The sequence below is a fragment of the Cucumis melo genome, chromosome 6 (genome assembly GCF_025177605.1).
Source record: "Cucumis melo cultivar AY chromosome 6, USDA_Cmelo_AY_1.0, whole genome shotgun sequence".
Lineage (NCBI taxonomy): Eukaryota > Viridiplantae > Streptophyta > Magnoliopsida > Cucurbitales > Cucurbitaceae > Cucumis > Cucumis melo.
In genome coordinates, this window is record NC_066862.1 from 24657322 (window position 1) to 24684551 (window position 27230).

At 37.3% G+C, this 27230-nt stretch overlaps 1 protein-coding gene across 3 annotated transcripts; it reads left to right on the forward strand.

Moving 5' to 3' along the window:
• On the forward strand, positions 1-26260 carry LOC103491708 (uncharacterized). Of its 3 annotated transcripts, XM_051085646.1 has the most exons (17): positions 1-131; positions 283-306; positions 423-582; positions 1048-1142; positions 1232-1345; positions 11542-11646; positions 11811-11882; positions 18992-19104; positions 19413-19544; positions 19796-19864; positions 20284-20371; positions 20460-20531; positions 20624-20724; positions 23704-23821; positions 25017-25076; positions 25192-25302; positions 25664-26260. In XM_051085646.1, exons 3-17 carry the CDS (start codon positions 489-491, stop codon positions 25769-25771), a joined length of 1452 nt encoding a protein of 483 aa, XP_050941603.1. In that variant the 5' UTR covers positions 1-131; positions 283-306; positions 423-488; the 3' UTR covers positions 25772-26260. The 3 variants fall into 3 exon arrangements, with proteins under 3 accessions (XP_050941603.1, XP_008449987.2, XP_050941604.1); XM_008451765.3 differs by having other exon boundaries at positions 69-306; XM_051085647.1 differs by lacking the exons at positions 1-131; positions 11542-11646; positions 11811-11882 and having other exon boundaries at positions 138-306.
• The last annotated feature ends 970 nt before the right edge of the window (positions 26261-27230 follow it).

Consider the following 27230-nt stretch of genomic DNA (forward strand, 5'->3'; position numbering starts at 1 on the left):
CTGGCGCGTGGCGGTAAATTTATAAATTAATAAAAAAATTAAGAAATTGTTCGACAGGTGTGAACAAAACAAAACAGCATTTCCCTCCGGAGCCAGCGGGGATCGTTCAGTTTCATGAGAATTCTTTTCTGGTTGAGACGAGAGACAATTCTTTTTTTAGATTCAAAACCTAAATTGCTTTATATATTGTCTTTATTGATAAGATAATTGCGTCTATTCATCCTAATAATGATTTGATTTTGTTTTGGAATCGACTTGGGACTGTTCTTGACACTGTTTCAGACGTTACAGTTTGCTGATTTGGAGGTTTCTTCTTTCCTTTTTCTGCTGCCTTGTTTTTGAAGGCATAAATTCAATATTCTCATCTCAAAAACTTCTGTTCTATACCAAAGAACCTTACTGTATTTTGGCCGTTCCCTCAGGTACTATTCTTGTCTCGCCTCTCTCTTTCTTGGGCCAGTGGCATATACTCTTTCAGCTTCTGAACAATGGGGAAGAACAAGGAAGTAATTCGGCTGGAGCGTGAATCTGTCATTCCGGTGTTGAAGCCGAAGCTGATAATGACCTTGGCCAATCTAATTGGTTCGACCACTTCTCGCTTTGTGATTTATGAGTTTTGGGTTCTTTCTTTTTACGAATTTCAGTGGTTCTATGAGTTTCTAGGATTTCAATATGCATAATGGTTATCCATGTAAATAATTATGTCAGATATTCTGCCGTGCTGTAGTGTGATTCACTGCCTGCGTTTCTCCGCTCTCCAAACTACCTCTTTTTGTCAGTTTTGTAACATCCATTTCGGATGGCCTGGTGCTAATGTTCTATTTGTACTGCTATTATTATATTCTACACTGCTTTTGATGATAACCTCTTTTCCTTGGTCCATGACTTTTCGTGTTGTATTATAAGAGTATCCGCTAGTAGAGGTATTAAGAAAAGGTCGCTATTCATGAGCTTTTTTCCTTACCTGCTTGCTAAACTGAGATGATAATCCTAGAGAATTATGTTCCCTTTGTAATTGGGGTTGCTGATTATTTCATTGTCTTCTAGAACATAGTTCTGATCGGGCAGAGTTCTTAAAACTTTGCAAGAGAATTGAGTACACAATTCGAGCTTGGTATCTTCTTCAATTTGAGGATTTGATGGTACTATTCTTCATGAATAAAAGGTCTTCATTTCACTGTTACTATTCCGCTTGTGAACTTGAATTGAGACAGATCTGTTTTGATTTCAGCAACTCTACTCTCTCTTTGATCCTGTTCATGGAGCCCAGAAGCTGGAGCAGCAGAATCTATCCTCCGATGAAATTGATGTGCTTGAACAAAATTTCCTTTCTTACCTATTTCAGGTTTGTACAGTTCTCTGCTTCTTTCACTATGTTCATGGTGTTAGTTATTTTCTAAAGTAACTTCCCAATCATCATGGATTGACTTATTGACCATAGAACATAAAAAGAAAAAAGATTCTGGGGGAATAAGTTTAAACCTTGTGATGGCCACCTACATAGGATATTGAATTCCTAGGAGTTCTATGACAACTGAAATTCGGAAGATCAAATTTTGGCCGGATTGAAACAAATAATATGAGGAAAGGGAAATGCATGTTTTGCAAATATTGTGAAGGCGAATAAAAATAAGAGAGAGAGAGAGAGAGAGAGAGAGAGAGAGAGAGAGAGAGAGAGTTTTTATTGAAAGTTATGTACCAAACCAACAAGTGGGGATTTCTTGGATAGTTAATTGGGACAATAACAAATATGGAATTTTGACTAATGGTTGAAGTTGGACAAAAATACATTGTTTTTGTTAAGAAGCACATTGACCAGTTACTTTGGTTCTTGCTTCACTCAATTGATATCTTTGGCATCAGCTTTCGGTATAAATTGCACCAACATTTAACTTAAAATAATGGGTTCCTTCAGAACACTACTTCTAAATGTTCATATTAACAGCTTTTTAACAATTGACTTATTTTTTCTTGATTCATCCAGGAGGATTTATGTAATTCTTATTCTGAACATTTACCCTTTGCTGTTTTCAAACTTGTACCTGTTATGTTCTTCATGACTTTGGCAAAGTACAGGGCCTCATAGTTTGCTCGTTTACCAATGAGATATCTTTTGCAAAAGTGATGGAGAAGTATTTCTCCTCACCATTAGATTGAAATTTAAAACCAAACAACAGTTTCAAACAAACACATCACCCAACCAATTTGAGAGGGTTAGTAATTTCTTCGTACAAAAGTAGTGTAACACTGACAAAATAAAATCTAAACCTTCCTTACAAATCAACGTACTCTTGGTACACCTGTTTGCTCCCTAGCTCTGATATACTTGCAACGTTTCCCACTAAAAAGCACGCTAACTACCATATTGTCTTTTCCCTTATTCTCCTCCTTGCCTACGTATCCATAGTAGGAGACCTAACAAAATTATGAGTAATTTGTTTTTCTAATTTAATTGTGCTTGATTGATTTGGTTTAAGATTCTGGGAAGCTTGAAAGTTCAGGCTTCAAGAGGTCTTAGACAAAGAGACTCTTTATCCCCTTTTCTCTTCTTGCTTCTCGTGAGCGCCCTAAGCAGACTTTTTACTGAAGAGTGTCGGTGGTAAGATCACTGAGTCCTTTGAGGTTGATAAGGAGAATGTGGCTCTTTCCCACCTTCAGTTTGATGATGACACGATTTTCTTTTGCTCTGGGGATGATGTTAAATTCTTAATCTTGAACCATATCTTAGCTTTCTTTGAAAATGCTTAAGATTAGCAAGGGGTTAGTACCAGATTATGGGTCTTAATTGTGAAAGAGATGCTTAGGAGATGTGCAGAAGTGGTGGCCTGTGATTTATGAAATTGGCTCTTCCCCTCTTATTACCTAGACTCCATCCTTGGAAGTCATTCCAGTCCACTTCCATTTGGAATTTGGTGGTGGAGAGAGTTGGGAAAAGTCTGGCCTCTTAGAAGAAGGGTTTTTTCTCCAAAGTTGGAAGGCTAACTTCGGTTTGCTCGGTTTTAGTTTTATCCTCACATATTATGTCCTTTTTAGAGCCTTATGTGCAGTTTGTAAGGATATTGAGAAGCTAATGGACAATTTCCTCTGGAAAGGAGGGGAAGAACTAAGAAGGAGAATGGTTGCACTTGGTTAGAATGGGAAGTTGTTGAGAGGTCAGTTCCTTTGGAGCATTATAAATTGAGACTTTAAGGGCTCAGTAATAAAGCTTTGTTCGCCAAATGGTTTTGGTGCTTGAGCCCAATGCTCTTTAGCCCAAGATCATTACTAGCAAGTTTGGTCTTCATCCTTTTGAGTGTTTGTTAGGTGTGGCTAGAAACACTTCTCAAAACATATGGAAGGATATTTCTGACGTGGTCTCTTTTGTCTCACTCAATCCATTGCGCGGTGAGGTAAGGGAAAGATCTATATGTTCATGCAAAAATAATTGTTACGGCTAGTTGGGGTGTGTAGTGTGGGATCTTTAAGGTGAGTGGAACAATGGGGTGTTTAGAGGTTGAAGTGGGATATGGTGATGTTTGGTCTCGTGAATTTTCATGTTCCTTTATGGGCTTTTACTTTGAAGATCTTTTATAATTATTTTGTAGACACCATGTTGTATATTTGTAGCCCTTTGTCTAGTTGAGCTGCCTTTGTTGTGCACTTGGTTTTTTGTATGTCCTTGTATTCTTAGATTTTTCCTTACATTTTTTCTCAATGAAAGGTGGTGTCTATAAAAAATTATATAAATGAATTTTGTTTCTTATCCAAAAAAAAGAAAAAATGCATTATTTATTTATTATTATTATTTTACAAATATTATGATAATAAAAAAATATTTTTGTAGATTTCAAGACTTCCTTGGAAAAAGGTGTGTTAAAGGACAACAAAACCTCCATCTATCTTTACAATGGTTTGATATTGTCTACTTTGGGCTAAACCATAACCTTGGTTTTGGTTTCACCTAAAAGACATTATACAAATTGAGATAATTGTCCTCACTTATGTACCAATTTCTCCCTTCCTTAGCCAATGTGGAACTTTTGTTGCACTCTTAAGAATCCTCTCTCCCGAACAAGTACCACACTTGAGCCTCTCCTCAAACGAAGATCCCTTTCTATTAATCCACTGAACTTGATAGGGTCACACCACTCTTTTCAGACCACGGTCTTGATAGAGCTCTACTTGCTTGTTACGCACAAGCACTTTATGCCCCATCTAGGAACTCATTTACAATGTAAGACTCGTTAATTTGGTTTGTCTCTTGAGTACTTCTCCATAGTACAACTAGGTTTAGAGCATGGTTGTGATACCAATTCTTAAGGATAACCAAACCCTCTCCTATCCTTGCCATGGTTTGAATTATGACATTGTTCACTTTGGGCATATTCTCATGGATTTTTAAGGTTTTACTCAAAAGGCCTCATACGGTCATACCAATGGAGGTCATTGTCCACAGTCCTCACATATATGCCATAGATTTCTCCTTTCCCTAGCCAATATGAGTCTTTATTGGCATTCCTAACACTCTGTGGCATCATTATGAATTAGGAGTGTTTGTAACCTTGAGGTTGCAATGTCTCAATTTTTATTTTATTTTATTTTTAATAATGGATGCCTTTCTTACAGCCTCTGCCTTTATTCCATATCTTCCCCCCTTCCCCTTCTCCTACCGGAATCATAGACAGAAGGAAGCCATCATTTTGTTGTCAGACAATGGATTAAGCTTCCCTTGTTTGGTTCCTGTAAGAATGGTTTGCTCTTGTTTAGCCTTGGTAATAGGATGGATTTTGCATGAGTCAGGTACATATACTCTATGGCTCAGGGTTTGAGATCTTAGGTTGTAGTGTGAAATTATTTTTCATGTGCTAACCACCACAGCACATAAGTTGGCATAGTGGCATTGAGACAAGTAAACAAAGTATAGGGGATAGGATACTAAAATCTTATTAGTTTTTTTTATGACGTAATGTTATTGTATCAAACGGTTGTTTTATATGATTTGTCAAGGTTGCATAAGCTATCCTAGATACTTTTTTTTTTTTTTTTTGAAATGGAATCAAGCCTGTTTATTAATGATAATAATGCGACTAATGCTCAAAGTCCATGAGAAATATACTAAGAGCTGAAAAGGACCGAAAAGACTAAAAGACTAAAGGAACAATCAGAACAAAAGAACCAATGAACCGAACAAAAACTTCTTAACCCCAAACAGAAAAGAGAACAAAGTACAACAAAAACTTAATAACTTTCAAAACAAAGCCCAAAGTCAGCTGAGAACTTTCACTCTAAAAGCTTCAAAATGGACGGAGCGGAAACACCAAGAGAAGGCAAGCAAACAAGCTTCTCCAAGTCTGAAGTGACAGAAATGCCCCGAGTCTGGGAAGCCTAGCTGAAAACTTACAACCCAAAAGACTGTAATGCAATAATAATTGTCTGATGAGACAGAATCAAATCTACTTTTAGGAATTGAACCAAATTATTCCACAATTTCCAACGTAAGACTTCAATTGATCTCGAATTTCTCAGTGCTGTGCTTGTGAGGGAATTATAGAGGCCTGCTTTTCAATAATTAGATCCTTCTCGGACTGAAACTGGGAATTTAGATCAGATTCTATGGGGTCCTTTAGCGGCTGGTCCTCCTCCTCAGCTTTGTAAAATAGTCGACTTCCTTGCTGCTTACACTACATATAGAGTGAAAATCTAATTCACAAATCTTTTCGAATGGAGGGACAGGAGATTTGCATGGAGAACCTCTGCAAAACTTTACCTTTCAGGAAGGTAAGGAAAAACAGAATACTTAATACGTGGATGGGTGGCCTAAGAGGGTCTGACTTGGTTGAGAAAGAAGGAGCTTGAATCTAGGAACAACTTACCTCAAAAGAATCAGGATTTCGGTCTAAAATTAAATTTGCCTGTATGGAAGATTTTTTTCTTGTTCATGTGTTGGTATAGGTACTATATGTTCTTCACATATACAAAATGGATGTTCTTTTTTTTTTTCCTTTTTCTGGTTCATGTGTTGGTATATGTATTTTAGACACATTGGTTGCTTGTTTATCAATTATTAAATAGGACCAGAACTTCTAGACTTCTACCCAAGATTATGTGTTAAACTTCAAAGAACTTATTATTAAAAGAGACGAAAAAGAGAGAACACACCAAGATACGTGGAAACCCTAGTATAGAGAGAGACCATGATAGATACTTTTTCTTATTATTTCCTTATGAATCAGAAAAATATGAAGGGGAAGAATAAATAGGTAACATGAGCCTTAATAGAAAAAGGAACAGAATCTAGGGTATAATAATTTACAGAAATACCCTTGGGGTTTTTAACAAACAACAAGCCCCTAAATTCTAACACCCCCTCAAGTTGGGACATAAATGTCAATAAGACCCAACTTGCTAACACAAGAATCAAATCCCTGTTTGAGAAGTCCCCTGGTGAGAATATCAACAATTTGTTGACTTGAGTGAATGTAAAGAAATGCAAATGCTGCTAGTATCCATTTTTTTCTTTAATAAAGTGTGTCAATTTCCACATGTTTAGTTCTATCATGTTGGACTGGGTTATTGGTGATGCTAATAACGTCTTTATTATCACTTAATAATTTCATAGGCACCTCATAGTCCTGATGAAGATGAGACAAAACCTTCTGTAATCTAATCTTCTCATATATTCCCAAACTCATTGTCTTGTATTCAACTTCTGAACTGCTTCTGGCAACAACTCCCCACACAAATGTACAGTAGCCAAAAGTGAATTTTCTATCAACAATAGACCTTGCCCAGTCAAAATCAGTATAAGCCTTAATATACCTTCTATTGGTCTTTTGAAACATCAAATCTTTACCATAAGTCATTTTCAAATATCTTAGAATTCAGTTCACTGCCTTCCTATGTTCCTTGTAGGAGCCTGCATAAACTGACTAACACTACCACCATATAAGAGATATCTGGTCTAGTGTGAGATAAGTAAATCAACATTTCCACCAGGCATCAATATTTTTCTTTACCAACTGGGACTTTATCCACAAAATTTCCCAGTTTAGCATTGAGCTCGATGGGAGTATCAGCGGGTCTGTATCCCGCCATACCTGTTTTCGTCAACAAGTCAAGAGTGTACTTTCTTTGGGATACAAAGATACCTTTTCTTGATCTTGCTACCTCCATTCCAAGGAAGTACTTTAGACTTCCTGAATCTTTAATCTCAAATTCATCCCCCATCCTTTTTTCCAGTTGGACAATCTCAACCTTGACATCTTCAAATAACACGATATCATCAACATAGATGATCTACACAACAATTTTCTCGGACTTAGATACTTCCGTAAATAGAGTGTGATTCGAATGTCCCTATCTGAACCCTTGAGACTTAACTAAGGTGGTAAACCTGGTTCTGTCAAACCATGCTCTCGGCGACTGTCTCAATTAATACAAGGATTTTTAAAGCTTATGCTCCTTGATGGTCAGACTGGGCTTCAAAGCCTGGAGGAGGTCTCATATATACTTCTTCTTTTAAGTCTTTGTTTAAGAATGTGTTCTTAATGTCTAGTTGATACAGAGGCCAATCTCTATTTACTGCAACAGATAAAAGAACCCTAACGGTTTGTACTTTGTAACAGGAGAAAGTGTCTTAGAGTGGTCGTCTCCTTAAGTCTGAGTGAATCCTTTTGCAACTAACCTACCTTGTGTCTATCTAAAATTCCATCATATTTGTACTTTAGGGTAAACACTCATTTACATCCCATAGTTTTATGCCCTTGAGCGCAGAGCTCCTGAGTTTTTTGCTTCTCAAGGACTCTCATCTCTTCCATGATTGTAGCCTAAAAAGCACAAACACTTCATATTAGAAGTAGACAACAAAGGAAAGCAGGCTACTTGTCACACCCCCTCTCTTCCTAGACCCCAAAAGATGGTGGGAGGGCTGGCAAGCGTTGCCATATGTTGACAACATCACCAAAAACTAACTATCACAGCAACCTCTTAACTAACAATGCTTGTTAACTCAAAGAACACAAGCAAAGTGCTCTAGACACTTAAATCTAGTTATCACAAACACACAATCGAGACATAAACCTTACTATCTAAGCCCACGACTTCTAACTTATGCAATACGCATGCACATGCTAACTGTAAAGAAAATAACCTTAGTTCACTAATAGTAGTTGTAGAGCATGCTCGACATGATGATTACTATATGGAAAGTTAAAACATTTTTGAAAGAATGAGTTGAGAAACTTAGTGAGTGACCATTTTATGAAAACGTGCTTTTCTAAATAGTTATGCTCAATGCTTTTAGCTTTGAAACTATGCAAGCAATTAAATACATTTCATAAAGCTTTAATTCAGAACAACAACCCATCCATATCTGTAACTTGGGTGAAAACTCACCACATTGTCATTTGACATAAACTCTCAATATAGCAGGCACAATTTAATTTGTAACCTTTGTCCCTTAGGTACAATAATTGTACCTGGGAACCATAGGTCTTATTGCCTTGTCAGACCTTATAGCCCTCGCATCAAAATGGAACATAAAAGCACGTAACTCGAGTAGGTAGAAAGTATCAATCGGGTATTGATATATGTAAAACATTCTTGAAATATTTACTTTAAAAGCACGCTTTTATAAATACTTGCTTTAGATCAAAATATTGTAAATAGCTTGGAAACATGCTTGCTTAAACATTTAGAACTCAGCTTTACAAATCTGGCTTAGAAAACACGCTACTGTAACTCTTTATTAAACTCATGCTTTGCAAATCATTTACTAAATCAGTCAAGAATATCTTTTAAATATCTCAAAGCATATTTAGAAACTTTTAGCTAGAAACTCATGTTTAGAAATAGTTATTTAAATGCATTTAGTCCCTCACAACTTGTAGCCCAACTCCTTGGCTTAAGAATTTCCCTTTTCCTCTTCTTGGTCTGAAACAAAGGAATTAATATTCCAAATTAATCTTCTCATACTTCAAAATATCAACAAACCACTTAAAATTCACCAAAAATCCAAAAACTCATTTTTAGCATACACCCGCAGCACCTGCCATGACACTGTCATGGGCATGCTACGTGCGCACATAGGCAGGCCATGGCATGGCCCTGGGCAGTGCTGGCTAACTGTATGCCCTAGGCGCTAGCTGCATGCTTTGCCTTGCCGCAACGGCAGTACACAAATGCCTTGCTGTGCGCAATTAAGCTCTCAAAAGGCCGTGACTCAAGCCAGCTCGCCTAGCCTTGCTGCCCAGCTTCAACGCTCAACCTTGACACTCATGGTCTAAGCTTCAAATTACCTTTAAAAGTCTAGACTCAAATTTAAAAATTCACAACTTAAAATCCATAGCTAAAATCAAGAAATTTTCCACTACAAACTTGTTTCTTATCCTCTTAATTACATTACCTCAAAATTCCAGCTCCAAATTCGAATTAATGAGCTCTCTAGCCTCTGGCGAATCAACATTGCTTTAGTTTACCCGATAAATGACTTTAAAGGCTTTCCTTCAATGGATGAATGTCTTCCTCACGTCCCCTTTTTTCAGCAGCCTAACCCATTAAACTAAACTCATTTTGGGAGCTTTTGCAACTGGAATCACAAAACACGCACGAATGAAATGGTAGAACTTCCTCCTCAAAGTTACCTTATATATTGGTCCTTGCATGGTTTCCTTAAGACATTTCGTGCTTGCCATTTTTTACTTCTTTGCATGCCTAGACATTTGGAATACACTCCAACGAACACTACCAGAACGCCTAGAGCTTCATTTGGTCAGATGGCATCCCACATCAACTCGCAAAGCTTTCGACTAAACCTTGCAGCCTAGCCTCTCGTCACACACACACCATGCCGCCTAGCCATAAGCGACTAGCTTGTCTTAACTTGTCCTTTAGAGGTTCTTTGGCCATATCTTGGTCGTATCACACAAACCCTTGGCCGCCTAGCATGCTTTCCTCGCCTAGGGTGTTTTTGCTGCCCAACTCTTTACTGTTAGAGGTTTTCTTGGTTGGCTGTCCAATCATGCTTAATGCCTAACACTCATGTCACTCTTTGGACGCCTAGGACATGGCCTTCAGAGGTTCTTTGCCGCCTAGTGTCACAATCGTAACTTCTCAACACGATTGTGCGGCACTTGTTTAGCTCGATCAACAAGTCAGCCGTTCAAAATTCGGAATCCGCGGACAAACTCGCGGTATGATGTAGCCTCCCTCCTCGTTCTTGAGAAAATGTTTTTATAAAACGGGAAAGAGAAATTAAATAGTTGAAAACATCATAAAGAAAGCATTGAAGACTGTCAATTGCAAAGAAAATAGCTTAACTTGCAAAGAGTGCGACAAGGCTTGGGCGGGGGTCGGACTAGTCATGTACCCCCTATAGTACATATTGAGATTTTTGGCCTTGGCACGCTTGCATATGAAAAAGCCGAAATGTCACACTGTGACTCGGCGACACCTAAACGAAAGAATTAACCTAAACTACTTTCAAGACATAAAGATAAAGTGATTTGGGGGTATTCGGGCATACGGCCATCGGTAAATAATACCTTGGACGATTATGCCCTTGACACCTAGCACACTCAAAACGCCTAGCCTTCCATGTCCAACACTTTGGCCAAAATTTTGAACTTCCCTCCCTTCCTTCCTTTTTCCTTTGGCCGCCCACTATAAATTCTCCCTTCCAACACTTAAAAAAATTTCCTCTCAAACTTCTCTTTCAGAAACCACAAACACAACTTAACCAATATACTAAACCAAAAAATTTCCTCTCAAGCTTCTCTTTCTAAAACCACGAACACAACTTAACCAATATACTAAACAACTCTCTCGGGTATTCTAGGGTTTACACTACTTCCTTAAGGTGACAGTTTTTTCATTCGGCAACCCCACCGGTCAGCATGATCTAAAGCTAGCGGAGAAGCTGGTTCATGGCGGTGGAACTTCAGCATCAACGACAGCTTGAATAGTGGCACTGACCCCGACTGTCGTCTCGCCGGTAGTGGGGTCCTCCATTATTTGCTCCTCTATTCGGGTTCCATTAAGGGTGGTTTCTAGGGTTTCGTTGTCACCTTACTTTGATACCAAAGACGAAAAAGAGAACACACCAAGATACGTGGAAACCCTAGCACAGGGAGAAAAATCATCAGAAAAATACAAAGGGAAAGAATTAATAGGCAGCAGGAGCCTTAGCAGAAAAGGCAAAAAAAAAAAACTAGGGTATAATAATTTACATAAATACCCTTTGAGCTTTTAACAAACAACAAGCCCTTAAATTCTAACGCCCATAGTGTATTTACTAATCATCCAAGTAATTGATCCCTGTTCTCAATCTGTGTTTCTGAACTCGGTAATGTTTCTCTTCTAAATAACTAAATAGGGTTAAGCACAAGGGCTATGGTTTAAAAAGGAGATCAGCAGGTTGAGTGGAGTAATTAGAGATACTATAACAAGTATGCATGTGTGTATGTCGTGGAATATTCTTATAATTATACTTGCAAGTGCATACACGTTGAAAAATGAGATAGTAGTACCTATTGATCATTTTGGGAAGCCTTCAATTTTATACAGGTTATGGAAAAGAGCAATTTCAAAATAGCAAGTGATGAGGAGATCGAAATTGCACTTTCGGGGCAGTATCTCCTAAATCTTCCTATTACAGTTGATGAATCCAAGGTTTGTATTCAGTTATGCATGCTTTAATATCTCAAATGGGAATTGTACGTGTAAAAAATGCAAAAATTTAAAAAGAATATCTTGGTGGATTCATTTAATTCATACGAGAGCAATATTCTTCATATCATCTTCTCTGGTCTCATGTTTATCTTTCTAATTTGTAGCTTGACAAGGTTCTTTTAAAGAAATATTTTGCTACACATCCTCAAGCCAACCTACCAGACTTTGTTGACAAGGTATGTACTCTATTTGTACGTAACTTTGGAAACCTTAATGTTTCTTCAACTAATTAAAAGATCGTTTTTTGACTCTTAGATTGATTTTTAAAGCTCAAGACGCGATAAAGTGCAATACTCTTTTGGAGCTTAAGCGTAAGATGCAAAGAAAAAGCATGGCTTTTTTTTTTTAAGGCGCACTGTATATGAAAGTACTACATTGAAAAGAGAAAGCACAGTTGAAGTGAAAATATGAAAAACCAGACCTCTAAACACAAGAAATTTTGCATTTAGACTTGGTAAATTTGAAATTTTAAAAAATAATAAAAAGGCCCCAAGGCAAGTTGCTTTGAGCCTTTAAGACTTTGCCAAACCTGCACTTATAGTTTTCCACTTATTAAGTTTACTAGTCTTTCAACACGTGCATAACACGTGACTCTTTTAGTTTGTTAAATGAATGTATAAAATTTGAAGTCAATAAAAAAAGATCACACGACGACAAAATTTAACAAAACTAATTTTAAAAAAAACACAAAAGACACATCATTTGAAAAATGGTATAAAAGATACATTATTGTTATCATTAAAATTATTTAATAATGAGTTTATTGAAGAAAAATGTTTGCATAAAAAAATGTATTCTGAAATGAAAGTGGAAAATTGGGAGACGATTAAAAGTCATTTTTATTAATGTTTTAATGTTTAATGTATTCTATAATATAATACATTAAAAAATAATTTTGCAATCGATGTTAAATTCTTGAATTATGACAAAACTTTGCTTTTTAACAAAATATACTACTTTAATTTTAAAAAATATATATATTTCTTTTCAAAGTTTATATTGAAAGCAATTAACAACACGAGGCTTACGTGGAAACTCGAGAACCAGAAGGAAAATCATGATACTTTAGTTTTTATTATTTCTCTTATGAATACAATAGGTACAAAGGGAGAGAATAAATAGAATACAATAGGAGTAAGAAAGGAAAAGATTTAGGAAAGACTTAGGAAATAAAATCTTCTATATTATTCTTTCCAAAAATACTCTAAGGGCAAAGTCCTACTAATTCTAACATTCCCCCTCAAGTTGGGACGTAAATATCAATGAGTCCCAACTTGCTAACACAAAGGTCGAAGTGTGGTCTGAGAAGCCCCTTGGTGAGAACATCAGCAACCTGTTGGCTCGAAGGAATGTACGGAATGCATATGCTTCCACTATCAAGTCTTTCTTTCATGAAATGCCGATTATTCTCAATATATTTAGTTCTATCATGTTGAACTAGGTTGTTAGCAATACTAATAGCAGCTTTATTATCACCAAAAAGCTTCAATGGTGTCTCACATTTCTGATGAAGATCTGACAAGACTTTTTGGAGCCAAATTTCCTCATATATTCCCAAACTCATAGCTCAGCCTCTGCACTATTCCTGGCCGGAACATTTTGCTTCTTACTCCTTCAAGTTACAAGATTGTCCCACACAAAGGTACAATAACCGGAGGTAGACTTTCTGTCAACAACAGATACTGCCCAATCCGAGTCAGTATATGTCTCAATGGTCTTTCTATTTGTTTTTCTAAACATCAACTCTTTATCAGGTGTATTTTTCAAGTATTTCATAATTCTGTTAACAACTTTGATATGTTTTTCATAGGGAGCCTGCATAAACTGGCTGACAACACTCACAGCAAAGGAAATATCATGACGAGTATGGGATAAGTAAATTAATTTACCTATAAGGTACTGATATTGTTCTTTTATCAACTAGAACTTGATCATCAGAGTTTCCTAGTTTACAGTTGAATTCAATAGGAGTATCAGTAGGACGACATCCCAACATACCTGTCTCGGTTAGCAAATCAAGAGTGTATTTTCTCTGAGACATGGAGATACCTTCTTTAGATCTGGCCACCTCCATTCCAAGGAATTATTTCAGATTTCCCAAATCCTTGATTTCAAATTCATCACCTATTCTCTGCTTTAGTTGACTGATTTCTGTTTGATCATCTCCAGTCAAAACAATGTCATCCACATAAACTATTAGAATAGCAATCTTCCCTGTCTTGGAAACCTTTGTAAATAAAGTATGGTCAGAGTGTCCTTGACTGTACCTTTGGGACTTGACTTAGGTAGTGAATTTTTCATACCATGCTCTCGAAGACTGTTTCAGACCATATAAGGATTTCCGGAGTTTACACACCTGCTGACCAAATTGGGCTTCAAATCCTGGCGAGGGCTCATGTAAACTTCCTCCACAAGGGCTCCATTCAAAAAAGCATTCTTAACATCCAGTTAGTATAGAGGTCAATCTTTGTTTACAGCAACAGATAACAGGACTCTAACAGTATTCAACTTAGCAACTAGATAAAAGGTTTCTAAATAGTCAATACCATAGGTCTGAGTAAATCCCTTTGCAACTAACCTTGCCTTGTGTCTATCAAGCGTACCATCTGCTTTGTATTTGAGAGAGAACACTCATTTGCATCCTACAGTTTTATGTCCCTTGGGTAGAGCACAGATCTCCCAAGTTCTATTCTTTTCAAGAGCCTTCATCTCTTCCATAACAGCATTTTTCCATTCAGGACACTCTAGAGCAGTATAGATATTTTTCGGTATTATGGTAGAGTCAAGGCTTGCTGTAAACGCTCTAAACTGTGGAGAGAGATTATCATAGGAAACATAGTTGCAAATGGGATGTTTAGTGCAGAATCTGGTACCTTTCTCAAAGCAATTGGAATGTCAAGAGAGGGATCATACTCATCAAGTTTCCTTGTATGACCCTGTTTAGCTTCATGGTTACTGGTTTCTATTCTAACCTCAGTCTCATCACCTCGGTTCTTTTCTTCCATATTTTCAAGAACAGCAACATCAGACCTATCATTCTCACTCATTGTATTATTAGTACAAGGTTCTGTAGGATTTTTCATACCTTGGTCTCGAGGAGGTTCGAAGTCTTGGATTGGAGCTGGCGGTTGACTAGTAGGGGACCCAACTTCCTTTCTGAGATTCCTTTTGTAATATGCCTTCCAAGGAACTTGGTTTGTGGGTAAGATTATGGAATGAGGATCAACGTCAGATACGGTACTAGGAGTAGGTTTAATAAATTCAAAGGTGCTGTTAGACTCTTCACTCACACTCTCCCCCTGAAGATGGCTAACAGGAAAGTAGGGTTGGTTCTCACAGAAGGTAACATCCATAGCGACAAAGTATTTCCTAGACGACGAGTGAAAACATTTATAACCGCGCTGGTGAAGGGGATACCCAACAAACACACAAGCCTAAGCCTGAGAGGTAAATTTGGTCTGATTAGAGCCAAAATTATGGATATAAGCGGTACACTCAAACACACGAAGAGGAACCTCAGAAACAAGACGAGTAGAGGGGTAAGACTCCTTAAGACAATCTAAGGGAGTATGAAGGTGGAGGATACGAGAAGACATTCTATTGATTAAGTGAGCGGCTGTAAGAATAGCATCTCCCACCAGTTATGATGGAAAGGAAGTGGAAAGCATAAGAGAACGGGCTACTTCCACAAGGTGATGGTTTTTTCGTTCGGCCACTCCATTTTGTTGAGGAGTATAGGCACACGAGGTTTGGTGAACAATCCCTTTGGTGAAATTCACTAAGGTTATGGTTTTGGAATTCCCAACCATTATCACTCCGAAAAATTGCAATTTTTGTATGATATTGTGTTTTAATAGTATGATAGAAGTTTTGGAAAATGGATGAAACCTTGGATTTATCTATGATAAGGTAGACCCAGGTAAGACGGGTATGGTCATCGATGAAAGTTACAAACCACCGCTTTTCCGATGAGGTGGTAACCTTGGAAGAACCCCAAACGTCACTATGGATGAGGGTAAACGGTTGTGTAGGTTTATATGGCTGTGAGAGAAAAGAGACCCAATGTTGTTTAGCCCGGATACACACATCACAAGATAGAGAAGAGACATCAAGTTTAGGAAAAAGGTGGGGAAATAAATATTGCATATATGTAAAGTTTGGGTGACCCAGTCGAAAATGCCACAACATACAATCTTGTTTAGAAGTGCTAAAGTAGGACGACAGTAGATTAACCCTAGAGAAACTACTATAGGAGGTATCTTCATTAAGGATGTAAAGTCCTCTGCTATGCTGGGCAATGTCAATCGTCCTCCCAAGCTCATTCCTGAAAATAAACCGATTCAGGTAAGAATATAGCTTTACAATGCAACTCACGAGTGATCTTGCTTATAGATAACAAATTGTAAGACAGTTTAAGGACATGCAAAACATTTTGTAAAGCAAAACCGTCAAAGGGAGCTATTTGTCCTTTGCCTGCGATCGGAGCTAGAGAGCCGTCGGCTATTCAGATTTTTTCATTACCGGCACATGGGGCATACGAGATAAAGTGTTCCGAAGAACCTGTCCAGTGATCTGTAGCCCCTAAGTCTAAGATCCAGGGATTCTTCCCATCAACGCTAATAAGTCCAAGGGACTGACTTGACTGAGCAATGGCACCCAGAGTCGGAGTCTTGGTCTGGCTTGCAGTAGGACCAGTTGATTGAGAAGTGCTGGTAGGGATAGTCTCACTAGGCATGTCCTGAATTCTGTTTCTCGTTGGAGGACCGTTTCTTACCTCCTGGGGGACGATCGTGGTGTGCCATTGCTTCTTTAATGCTCAGACACATGGATTGACTTCCCATTATTCTTGTCACTATCATGATTTGAGGACCGAGCGCTAAGGGCAGCGGAGTCAATGGTAGGGGTAGTCAGTACACCCATGACATTAGTGCAATCCTCTTCCAGGGAACTTCAAAACACACTTCCATTAGGAAGGGAAGAGGTCTTTGTCCGAGTATACGACCACAAACAGTATCTAATTTGGGATTAAATCCTGCAAGGAAGTCATAAACACGGTCAGCCTCTTCAAGTTTAACATATTGTCTCTCTGCACAAATCCATCTCTTACCAGAGGAGAGAGAGCTTGTTAAAATAGGTAGCCACGTCCAGGGTCCCTGTTTGCAATTATGGATCTGTTTTCGCAGTGTATACAACCGAGAGACATTCTGTCGTTTCGAATAAAGGGTCTGAGTTGTATCCCACAAAAATCTTTTGCTGTGGCTGCATATAGTAGAGGCTTGTTGATATGTGGTTCCATACTATTAATCAGCATGGACCGAATAAGTGAGTCCTCCCCTTTCAAGAGTCGTTCCAAGGTGTCTCCTGGTGGAGGACGTACAGTCTCTCCAGTTAAGAAGCCGAACTGGCGGCGACCTTCGAGGAACATCTTTATTGATTGGGACCAAGAGAAATAATTTTGCCCATTTAATTTTTCACCTGAAAAATTCCTTGTAGACGAACCCAAGGAACCAGTTATATAATCTGACGGTAAATTAGGGAACGAAGTTACTGGGTTCTTGGAATACATCGGCAACTCGGTTGGTTTGGAATGTGTCGAAGACTCGCCCGCTTCAATGTCCGATCTGTTCTGGGGTTGGTCAATCCTGTTACCAGAAAACAACGATTGTTGTAAAGAGTCAACATAAAGCGGATGCTTATTGTACAGATTTGACAGATTTACAGTTGAGGGTTGCTGTCCGGAGTTCATAGGCGGTGCGAGAGGATGCGGATGGCCGGAAGGGTATGACGGTTGGACATCCGACGGTGCGTGGGCCCACGCGCCGGACAGGAGCAGCACGTACGGCTGCGAAACCACTCTCGTTGGATAGATCGGCGGTTTCTGTAGGTTTTGGAGCAATTTCTCCATGGCGGCGGCGATCCTGTGGCGGCGGCAATGACGGGTTTAGTTTCGATCTGGGTTTCTCCTAGGTTATTTTCTAGGGTTTCGTTATTACTTTCCTCTGATACCATATTGAAAGCAATTAACAACAACCCGAGGCTTATGTGGAAATCCGAGAACCGGGAGAAAAACTACGATACTTTAGTTTTTATTATTTCTCTTAGGAATACAATAGGTACAAAGAGAGAGAATAAATAGAATACAATAGGAGTAAGAAAGGAAAAGATTTAGAAAAGATTTAAATCTTTCTATATTATTCTTTCCAAAAATATTCTTAAGGGAAAAGCCATACTGATTCTAACATACGGCTTCTAACAGTTTACATTATTTCTTATCATAGGTAGAAGAAATATTCGTTAAAGAAAACAAGGAAACATCTATTGGAGAGAAGAGATCAGTTTTCTGCTGTGTGCCTTATGAGCATGAATGGAGAAAATAATAAGATATTTATACCCAAAAATTTCAAAGGGGAAATTGAAAGGTTGGGAGATAGAGAAGAGATGATAAGAGAAAAGGGGAGAGGTGAATAGTTGGGAGATAAAAGGTTAAGAGAAAGATGAAAAAAATGGATGAGGAAGAGAGAAGTTTTAATTAATAAGAGAATTAATTAGAGAGAAATGTGAGTCTTTTCTAGAGGTACATCTAGAGAGAGGAGCAGTGGAAGGAGAGTAATAAATGTATAAATTAAACAACATAAAAGTAAACTATAAATCATCACATCACTCAATCTTTTTATTAATAAAACAACTAAAATGAAAATGAATTAATTTAATGATAAAGAATTAATTTAGTTAGCCATTAACTACATTCATTTTGTATTTAAATGATAAAATTGCCGCTAAAATAGTAATGAAGAACTTTATAATGAAAGGACATAATTGGAACAAAAAGTTTCTGCTCATCCATGCTTTTATACATAATATAGATATAGATTTAATATAGATATCGATAAGATATAGATGATTTATGATTCAGGTGCCAAAGTCTGGCTCTATTTCCCGCTTTCAATCCCTTTATTTTCTTAGGTCAAAGTTTTGATGCAGAGATTCATAGACAGAAATAAAGCTAGGATTGTAGTTTTAAACTACTTTGCTGTTCTTTGGTCATGTTCACAAGGCTGGCCACAAAGGTTCTTGTCGTATGTTACACAAGTCTGTCATTGGTACTAAAAATGAATGTTTGTAGGAAAACTAGAGATATTTGGTGGTCGGAAATATTTTTTTCAGTTCTGTGCATGGGAAATTGATGAGTGGTATAATCCTTTTCAACTTCATAACCTTAAACTCACTCTAAATGGACACATGCCTATCCTTGTCTCTCTCATCTGTACCGTGTTTCTTTTGTCAGTATGTTATTTTCAGGCGAGGAACTGGAATTGACCGAACGAGTGATTTCTTTTTCATGGAGAAAGTAGACATGCTTATTGGAAGATTTTGGTCATATCTCTTAAGGTTAACGAGGTAAGTTAGTGCTTGAAATCGGTGAACATTTTATTTCATTTACTATCAGTTGTAGGCCTGTGAACTATTTTACTTTTGCTAGTCAAACATCAAATCAAAGAGTTATGTTGCGTAAACTTGTTATAGACCAAAGATTTTTTGCCATCATTGGCAGTTTCTAGTTGGACATCATGAAAAGGAGATTTCTAAGCACATCACATTTACTTTTACGATAAAACTGCCTCCAAGCAACATTTAGAGTATGAAACTGCATCTGTTTGAGCACCATCAAAACTATGGTTTTCTCCTTTTGATTTGTGTGGTTGCAGGTTAGAAAAGATTCTCTGCAGACGGCCAAGTTCACGATCTATGGAGGATAGGAAGAAGAATGATGAGATTCCCACTGATGCTGAACAAGACCTAGATGTTGAAAGAGTTCGTCTGGAGAATATGGAACTGAGGTTGTGCATATTTTCTTACAATTGATTACCGAATGCAGTTGGATCATGCTTACACAAATTTTATGTTGATGGAATGAATAAAAAAAGAAAAATTAAAGCAAAAGACTAATCATATGTTATTCTGGGGTTTAGTTGGGAACAGGACTAATAAGAAAAATGCAGTTCACTCATTGAATTTCCTAGTTCTTTTCTATACTACTTTAAACAGAAATCGACTTAGAAAAGCAAGATTAACCCCCCTGTTTTCGCAGTGCTAGCAATTTGCTGGGCAAGGTTACCATTCAAGAACCTACCTTTGATAGGATTATTGTAGTTTACAGGTACTGCTCTATTGCTTCGAACTATGCATGCCCCATTATATTTTGAAGCTTCATTTTAGATTATGTAGGATCTGATTACAAAACTTGATTCTTCTTTTGGCTAATTGAATTTGAAGTGTTGGTTTGAGGTCAGACTGAGGGGGATATTTAATTACACTGTGGAGTTTGTAGTCCTTAATGACAGGAAGGTTATATATCGATGATTTTGTCTTACTATTGTAGCTGTGTTGTTCGTTATCGGTGCATATTAGTGGGAATTTCATTTTCATTTTATTACTAATAATCAACCAGCTTTTCAGATTTTCTTGTCAAAGAGTATCTATTGCCATCTGAGCTGATTGTTCATCAGAAATTTTCCTTTTTTCCAATTATTTTAAAGTACAGTTCGTTGATATCTAAAAGGAATGGTAATTCTTCAGGCGAGCAAGTACAAAGTCAAAACCTGAACGAGGAATATATGTCAAGCATTTTAAAAACATTCCAATGGCTGATATGGAAATAGTACTTGTATGTTAATTCTCTATTTTAATCATCATTCTTTTTTGTTTGTTGAAAAGTTTGTGTGAGAAGATCAGTGACGAATTTTTGGTGACAGCCTGAAAAGAAGAATCCAGGACTGACTCCAATGGACTGGGTTAAGTTTATTGTATCTGCTATAGTTGGGCTGGTTAGTATTAAGTATGTTTATTTAGTGCACTATTGTTGTCACTAAATTCTTAATATTTTGTTTACTTGTTTTTACTGTTTGAGTATTTATAGGTTGCCGTTGTGGGTTCAATTGAGATGCCCAAGGCTGACTTTTGGGTCATTTTCGCTGTCCTCTCAACAGTTATTGGTTACTGTGCAAAGACATATTTCACGTTAGTACCATACTCTCTTTGATGCATTTTTCAATTTAATCATTAACTTCTGTTGACCACTTCTGTAAACTATTCAATAATCTCCAAATTTGAAAGATTGGAACGAAAATGTGAAACCCATGACCATGGGCCCAAATCTGAAGTCCACACGTTTACTACAGAAGTAGCTGGGATAGCTGGAGTAGAAGTATGACGGCTGCCTTCAGAGATAAATGTATATTTCCAACTGTCCGATTTAGCATTTCTTCCTAAAGGCAAGCCCAAATAGGTTGATGGTCACAACTCTGTTTACAACCAAAGGTGCCCAGAATCCAAGCAGCTCACTCTTAGATAGATTAACTTTAAGCCTAGATGTATGCTAGGAAATATGAACAGTATTAAAAAGACAATTCAATGCAACATGGTCCACGATGGAGAATACTAAAGTATCATATCAGCAAATTGAAGATGATTCAAAAGATAAATTAGAGACTCCTAGCTGATTGGTTCAAGAGATGACTCAGACAATCAACAACCAGAAAATATGTATCCAAAATCTTTAAGCAACAGAACCAGCTGTTTATCAGAAATGGTGGATGGGAGCACAAGTTTCAAATGATTAGACAAGACACCGGCTACATTTTATAAGCACATAGAATGAGACTAGGAGGCTGATAATCAAAGACAAATTTAGAGTCGACCTTCGGGAAGAGGCAGATGAGAGTTTCATTTAATGATGCATTGATAGAACCATAAGAGTAGAAGTCAATAATCATGTTCTTAATGTCTTGCTTGAGAGAAGGCTAGAAAAATTTTAAAAATTCTTTAGGGAAACCGTTGGGTTATGGGACTTACTAACTCCCAAAGAGGAAACTACAGAAAAAGCCTCTTCCTCAGTGAAAGGGCGTTCTAATTCATATGCGTCCTCAACTCTAATAGGGCACCAACCAATGTTAGTGGGAATAATGCTCTGATAGCCATCCTTAAAGGATAAATTGGAATAAAAATGAAGAATTTCAACTTCGATATCAGATGCTGTCACCAGACTCTCCTCTTCTTTGGAAAGAAGTTTGGTGAATGAACTCTTATACTTACGGGCAACAAAAATACAGTGGAAAAAGTGGTATTTTTATCTCCATTTCATTACAACGTTGCATCCAGTATACATCTTGTGCAATCAACTTTTCAAATATGTTCTCAGAGTAATCATCGATAGGAAATCTGATCTGTATTAAGCTATCCATTATCCTCCAAAGTGTTCAAAGCGGCAAAATGTGAAATCAGGGAAGGGAGGTTCCTGGTCTCAAGGTGACAGTTTTACGCCCAATCACAAAGAAAAAATGTCTGTTCTTTCAGTTTCGTCATCAATCCATGGTCAGGCCAACTAGAAGTGGGATGTTAGTCCACCAATTCTCCACCAAAGCATGAAAGAACGGAATTTGTAACCATGAATTTTCAAAGTGAAAGGGGCATGGACCCCAATCAATACTACTAGAGGATAAAGCCAGAGGAAAATGATGAGACATAACTCGATCTAGATGGTGGAAGGTCACAACAATGAATTTGGAAAGCCAAGCGTTTGCAACAAGGAATTTGTTTGGTAAGGAAAGATAAGAGGTTGGTCCTGAGCAAGACAAGTATAACAGCCATCGTCCAACAGGATATCATACAACTGATAATTGGAGATCCACTGATTAAACACTCGCCTACTAGCAGAGATTGAGTGATCATGTGATTTCTCCCATGACTAGCAGATCAACTAAAACCACCGCCAATAATCAATAGTCACCACCAAGTCAAGCCAGCCACCTCATCAAGCTCCTGCCAACATTCTTGATGGTAACATCGATAGACTGCTGTAAGCCAAAAAGAAAACCCATTAGCCAAAAAGACTTGAATGGAAATCATATTTGTGTTGCCCAGGTTTACCCTTTGTTGTTTCAGTTATAGGCTGTATTTTTCCTATAGTCCTTTTTCCTCCTAGTATAATACTCTTGTACTTTGAGCATCAATCTCTTTTATTATTATTAACAAAAAGGCTCATTTCCATTCAAAAAAAAAAAAAAAAGGAAAAAAAGACTCGAATGGACATAGTAAACAGCCTTGAATGATGTCTTGAATCCTGTAACCAGGTGCGCTCCAAAGTATAAGAATCCCCTCAAAGAGTCAATGGTGTCGAGAGCTGTCCACAACCAAATAAAAGAAGAGCTACAAATAGATTTAACCAAAAAGCCATCCACTTACAGCTTTGTTTCCTGAAGGAGGACAATACTTGGGCACTGTTGTTGAATCACCTTCTTAACCAAAGCTTGCTTCTTCCAGGAACGTAAACCACAGACATTCCATGTGAGAAACTTCATGGGTGAAAAGTGGTACCCTTCTGTATAGCCAACGTGGCTGTTTTGTCATAGTGGATTGATGACTGTAGTCCCTGTAGTTCAAATTGCAACTTTTCTTTTTTCACAGAAGCGGAGTTGTGTTTTTTGGGATTTTAATTTTAGTAGGAGAGGTGGAATGGCCATAATAAAAGGCCATGTTCACGGAGGATATTGGCAATACCTTGAAGGTTAAGAGGGAGGTGAATAGTAATTGAGGGGGGTGGGTTGGGTATAGGCTGCAAACTATCATAATGGTTTATGTTTGGGATGTAGACTAATTTAGTTTGAGCTGGAAATAGTGAACCTACTGTAGCAAAGAGGGAAAGAGAGAATGAGTAGGAAATAATAAACATGTTAACAAAGAGAGATTTGAAATAGTAATCTGTAGTTAATTGTAGGTTTTAATGGTTGGAAACACAAACTACCACAAGTGAAGCCCAAACATGGACTGGGCTATAGTAACCCACTCCAACCACTGGGAGGTAAACAACCTGTCTGTTTTATACTTAAATAATGTGCAACTGGGAGGCTATTCCTAATAGTTTATCTTGCTCTGATTATCAGTTTTGTTGATTTCTCTAATGCATGTATACTCTGGCCATTTTTGTTTTTAAATCTATAGGTTTCAGCAAAACATGGCTACATATCAGAACTTAATTACACAATCCATGTATGACAAACAGCTGGATAGTGGAAGGGGAACACTTCTTCATTTGTGCGACGATGTGATCCAACAGGAAGTAAGTATATTATGAATTTCTTGTCTGTCAAATGTGAATATTGTATCGAGACATAAATTTCCGAGTTTGAGAAAAAGGATTAAAATGCATGCTATGCTCGTAATTGGACTATATCTTTACTTGTCTCTTTCTGAATCTCTGAAAGGAGTCTGAAACTCTAGAATGATAGTGTGGTTCCGTCTTCATTTTCCAGCTGGGACCTTCTGGAAAGCCAATGGGTTCTGTTCATTCTCACAAAATTACCCTCTAGTTTGGGCATTTGTTGGCTAAGAGAAGTCCAATCATTTAATGAATTATTGTTATTGAATCATTGTAGGGTATGTTTCTATAGGGCAGTGCTTTGCTCATTTTTCAAGAAGCTTGGTCTTCTGAGGGATTTTTCCTGTACTGTATGTATCGTTTAGTCCTTCTGCCAGTCTGATTGATAGATAGAAAAATGGAGCAATCCATGGAGAAATGGTGAAAAGTCGAGCAACAAAAGCCAATCTTTTAGTCAACCACTGTTTTGTTTAAGTACAAGCCATGGTAGTTTGTAATTGAATAATTGAAGGGTATGTTTTCTTAGAGGCTAGTGTTTGGTCATGTTGCAAGTAGCTCACGTGAAAAATGTGATAATACATGGGAAAATAGTGAGTACATACTATGACTCGCTGTTTTAGCTTCTGTTTGCATGTGCATCTGTTTTTGGTGACTAGAGGCCTATTGATTTGTTATTACTTTGGTTGTTTTTGCTTTAACCATTTAATAAACTTTGAGCAACAAATAGAGAAAACGATGAATTGCGTATACAACAACTGCTTTTCTGAAATCAATATTTAGATGCCTATTGATTTAGTTTTTTTTGGGTTTGGTTTAACCCACAAATTGTTGGATCCTACGTTTGAGGTAATATAATAAAGTTGAAGATGAAAACCCTCCCTACTGCTGGTAAACGATGGTAATCATCTTCACCTTTTCTTGATTAAGAGCATCATTATGTTAAGAAACATGACAGGATTTCTAAGGCGCTTTAGAAATGCTGACGAAATTAAATATTAGCTCATTGCTCTATTTCTCTAGCTGTTTTTTGGAGATTCATTTTTATATGATATCTGTATGAACTAGGCTGGAGTTTTTCTGAGGTACGCAAGTGGCATACCCTTATGCATATACTGTTAGTCAATACTTATAATGAGTTTTTTCCCTTTGTGTTTAGGTTAAAGAAGTGATCATTTCCTTCTTTATACTGATGGAGCAAGGCAAAGCTACTTTAGAAGTAATTTCTTCAGCCGCTGCTTTGTTTTCTTGCTTTCTTTGATTATGTTTGGAAACATTGATGTGGATTATCTGAAATTTACGGAGAAAAGTAATTTTATGATGATGGCAAATAGGATCTTGATCTACGGTGTGAGGAGTTGATCAAAGAAGAGTTTGGAGAACACTGCAACTTTGAAGTGGACGATGCTGTTCAAAAGTTGGAGAAATTGGGAATCGTTTCTCGGGTTAGTTATAAGCATTTTTCTTACTGATGAAAATTGATCCAAAAAAATTTATAAAAGCAATTTAGAAAAAGTAGTGAAAGCAATTTGAGGAAAAGTAAGAAGAATGTCGTATATTACTCTGTTTCTAAGTGAGGAAGGGATCAACAACAACACTTTGTACGTAAATTGCGTTAATTATATGAATGCATCAGGATTCTTCTGAGTAGATGCTCATTGACTAAATGGAATATTTGATGATTGCCTAGCATGGTTTTAATGGATATTTACACATATAGTATTTGAGGGTAAGTTGATAGTGTGGTGCATATGGAAGGTGTCCATGATCTTCATCTGATTCTTTCTCTGTTGACTTTAAATTTAGGATACAATTGGACGTTATTACTGTGTTGGATTAAAACGCGCCAATGAGATTATAGGACCAACTACAGAGGAGCTTGTCTTGAAAGCAAGGCAGGGTCTCAATCCTTGAGAAATGGAAAGGCCAAACCTATTCCTGCCCTTTCTCGGAGTGTATCTTAGCGCTAGAGCATGAAACATGAAATTCAACTGTAGATAGTGTTGGCAGTGCAAATGAAGAAAAATTGCTGCTCAAGAAAGTTTTCCACTTCAACAGTTTAGTGATGCAAGCTTAGTAGTTTGCTTCATGCATTTACCCCTTCTTCGTAGAAATGCTGCTCTTTGGTGTGTTTCTGAACTTGATTCGAATCTGGAGTGTAGTTATATTTTACTTGCAAGATTTATTGCATCAGTTTTGTTATTTTGGAAATCTCACCGAGGATATGGCTGTTTTTCTTATGCTTATTGTATGGTTGAAATATGTTTTAATATTTTCATTTCAGGTATCTCATGTAGAAAGGGCAATCCTATTATGCCAAATGAACATTTTGTGCCATGTGTCACAAAGAGGGGTTTATAAAGTTCAACTGGGGAGGTCTTGCCATTTTTTACCCTTTTTTCAGCTTTCTGACTTGTGGTCGTGGGTATAAACTTGTTAGGACATTCAAAGACTCTACATATCTTGTAACATTGGTTTTTGTCACTCAAAAAGTCTTATTATTAGAGATAATTTTCTTAACCTGTTGTTGTGTCCTTGGAGAGGTAACACAGAAACAAGAACTCAGGATATTTTTGATTAATGATCTGCTTTAAAAATATTAACAGCCTATGTTTTATACTAAGGTTTTTACAAGACAAGGTGACCTTTTCAAAAAAATTCAGCAGCTAATTAACCAACTAATTATAGCTTAAACCCCCTAGGGAAAACTTGTCATCAAGTTTTAGGCAGAAATGTCTGGTTGGTCAGGTGGAAAATATTCAAAGATATCGGTTACGTGAAGACGAGATTAATATGTATGTTGTCTAGTAAATCGATCTTGTAAGCATTGTCTCTCCGAACTCTTATTATTTTATAGAGTCATCTTCTTTGGTTGTAATTTATTGTATTTTTCAGTTAGAAGTTTCACTTTTCGAAGATATGTTATATTAGATCTTCTCCTTTGAATTTTTTTGAATCTTCTATGTTTATTTGCTTGTTTCTTGTATTCTTCATTCGTTTTCTCAATTTGGTTGCTCAATTCTTCATTCGTTTTTCCAATTCTTTAAACCTTAGCTATTTTTTCCACCATGTTTCTCTTCCAAATGAAGGTCAATGTTAAAAGGAATAATAGCAAGATCAACAGTTAGTTTACGTAATTTAGTGTAAACAATTTCAAACGGTGACTTGTTCGATTCTTCATATGATTGTAGGAGAACTTGACTTGAGTTAATATGAGGTCTCATTGCTTCAGTTTGTATCCACCAACACATCTTATGAGGTTGGCTAAAGTTCTTCTGGTGATGACTTCGATTTGTTTGTCCGTTTGTGGATGACTCGTGGTACTAAATTTGAGTGTTGTGTTGAGTTTTTTCTAAAGAGTTCCAATAGTAGC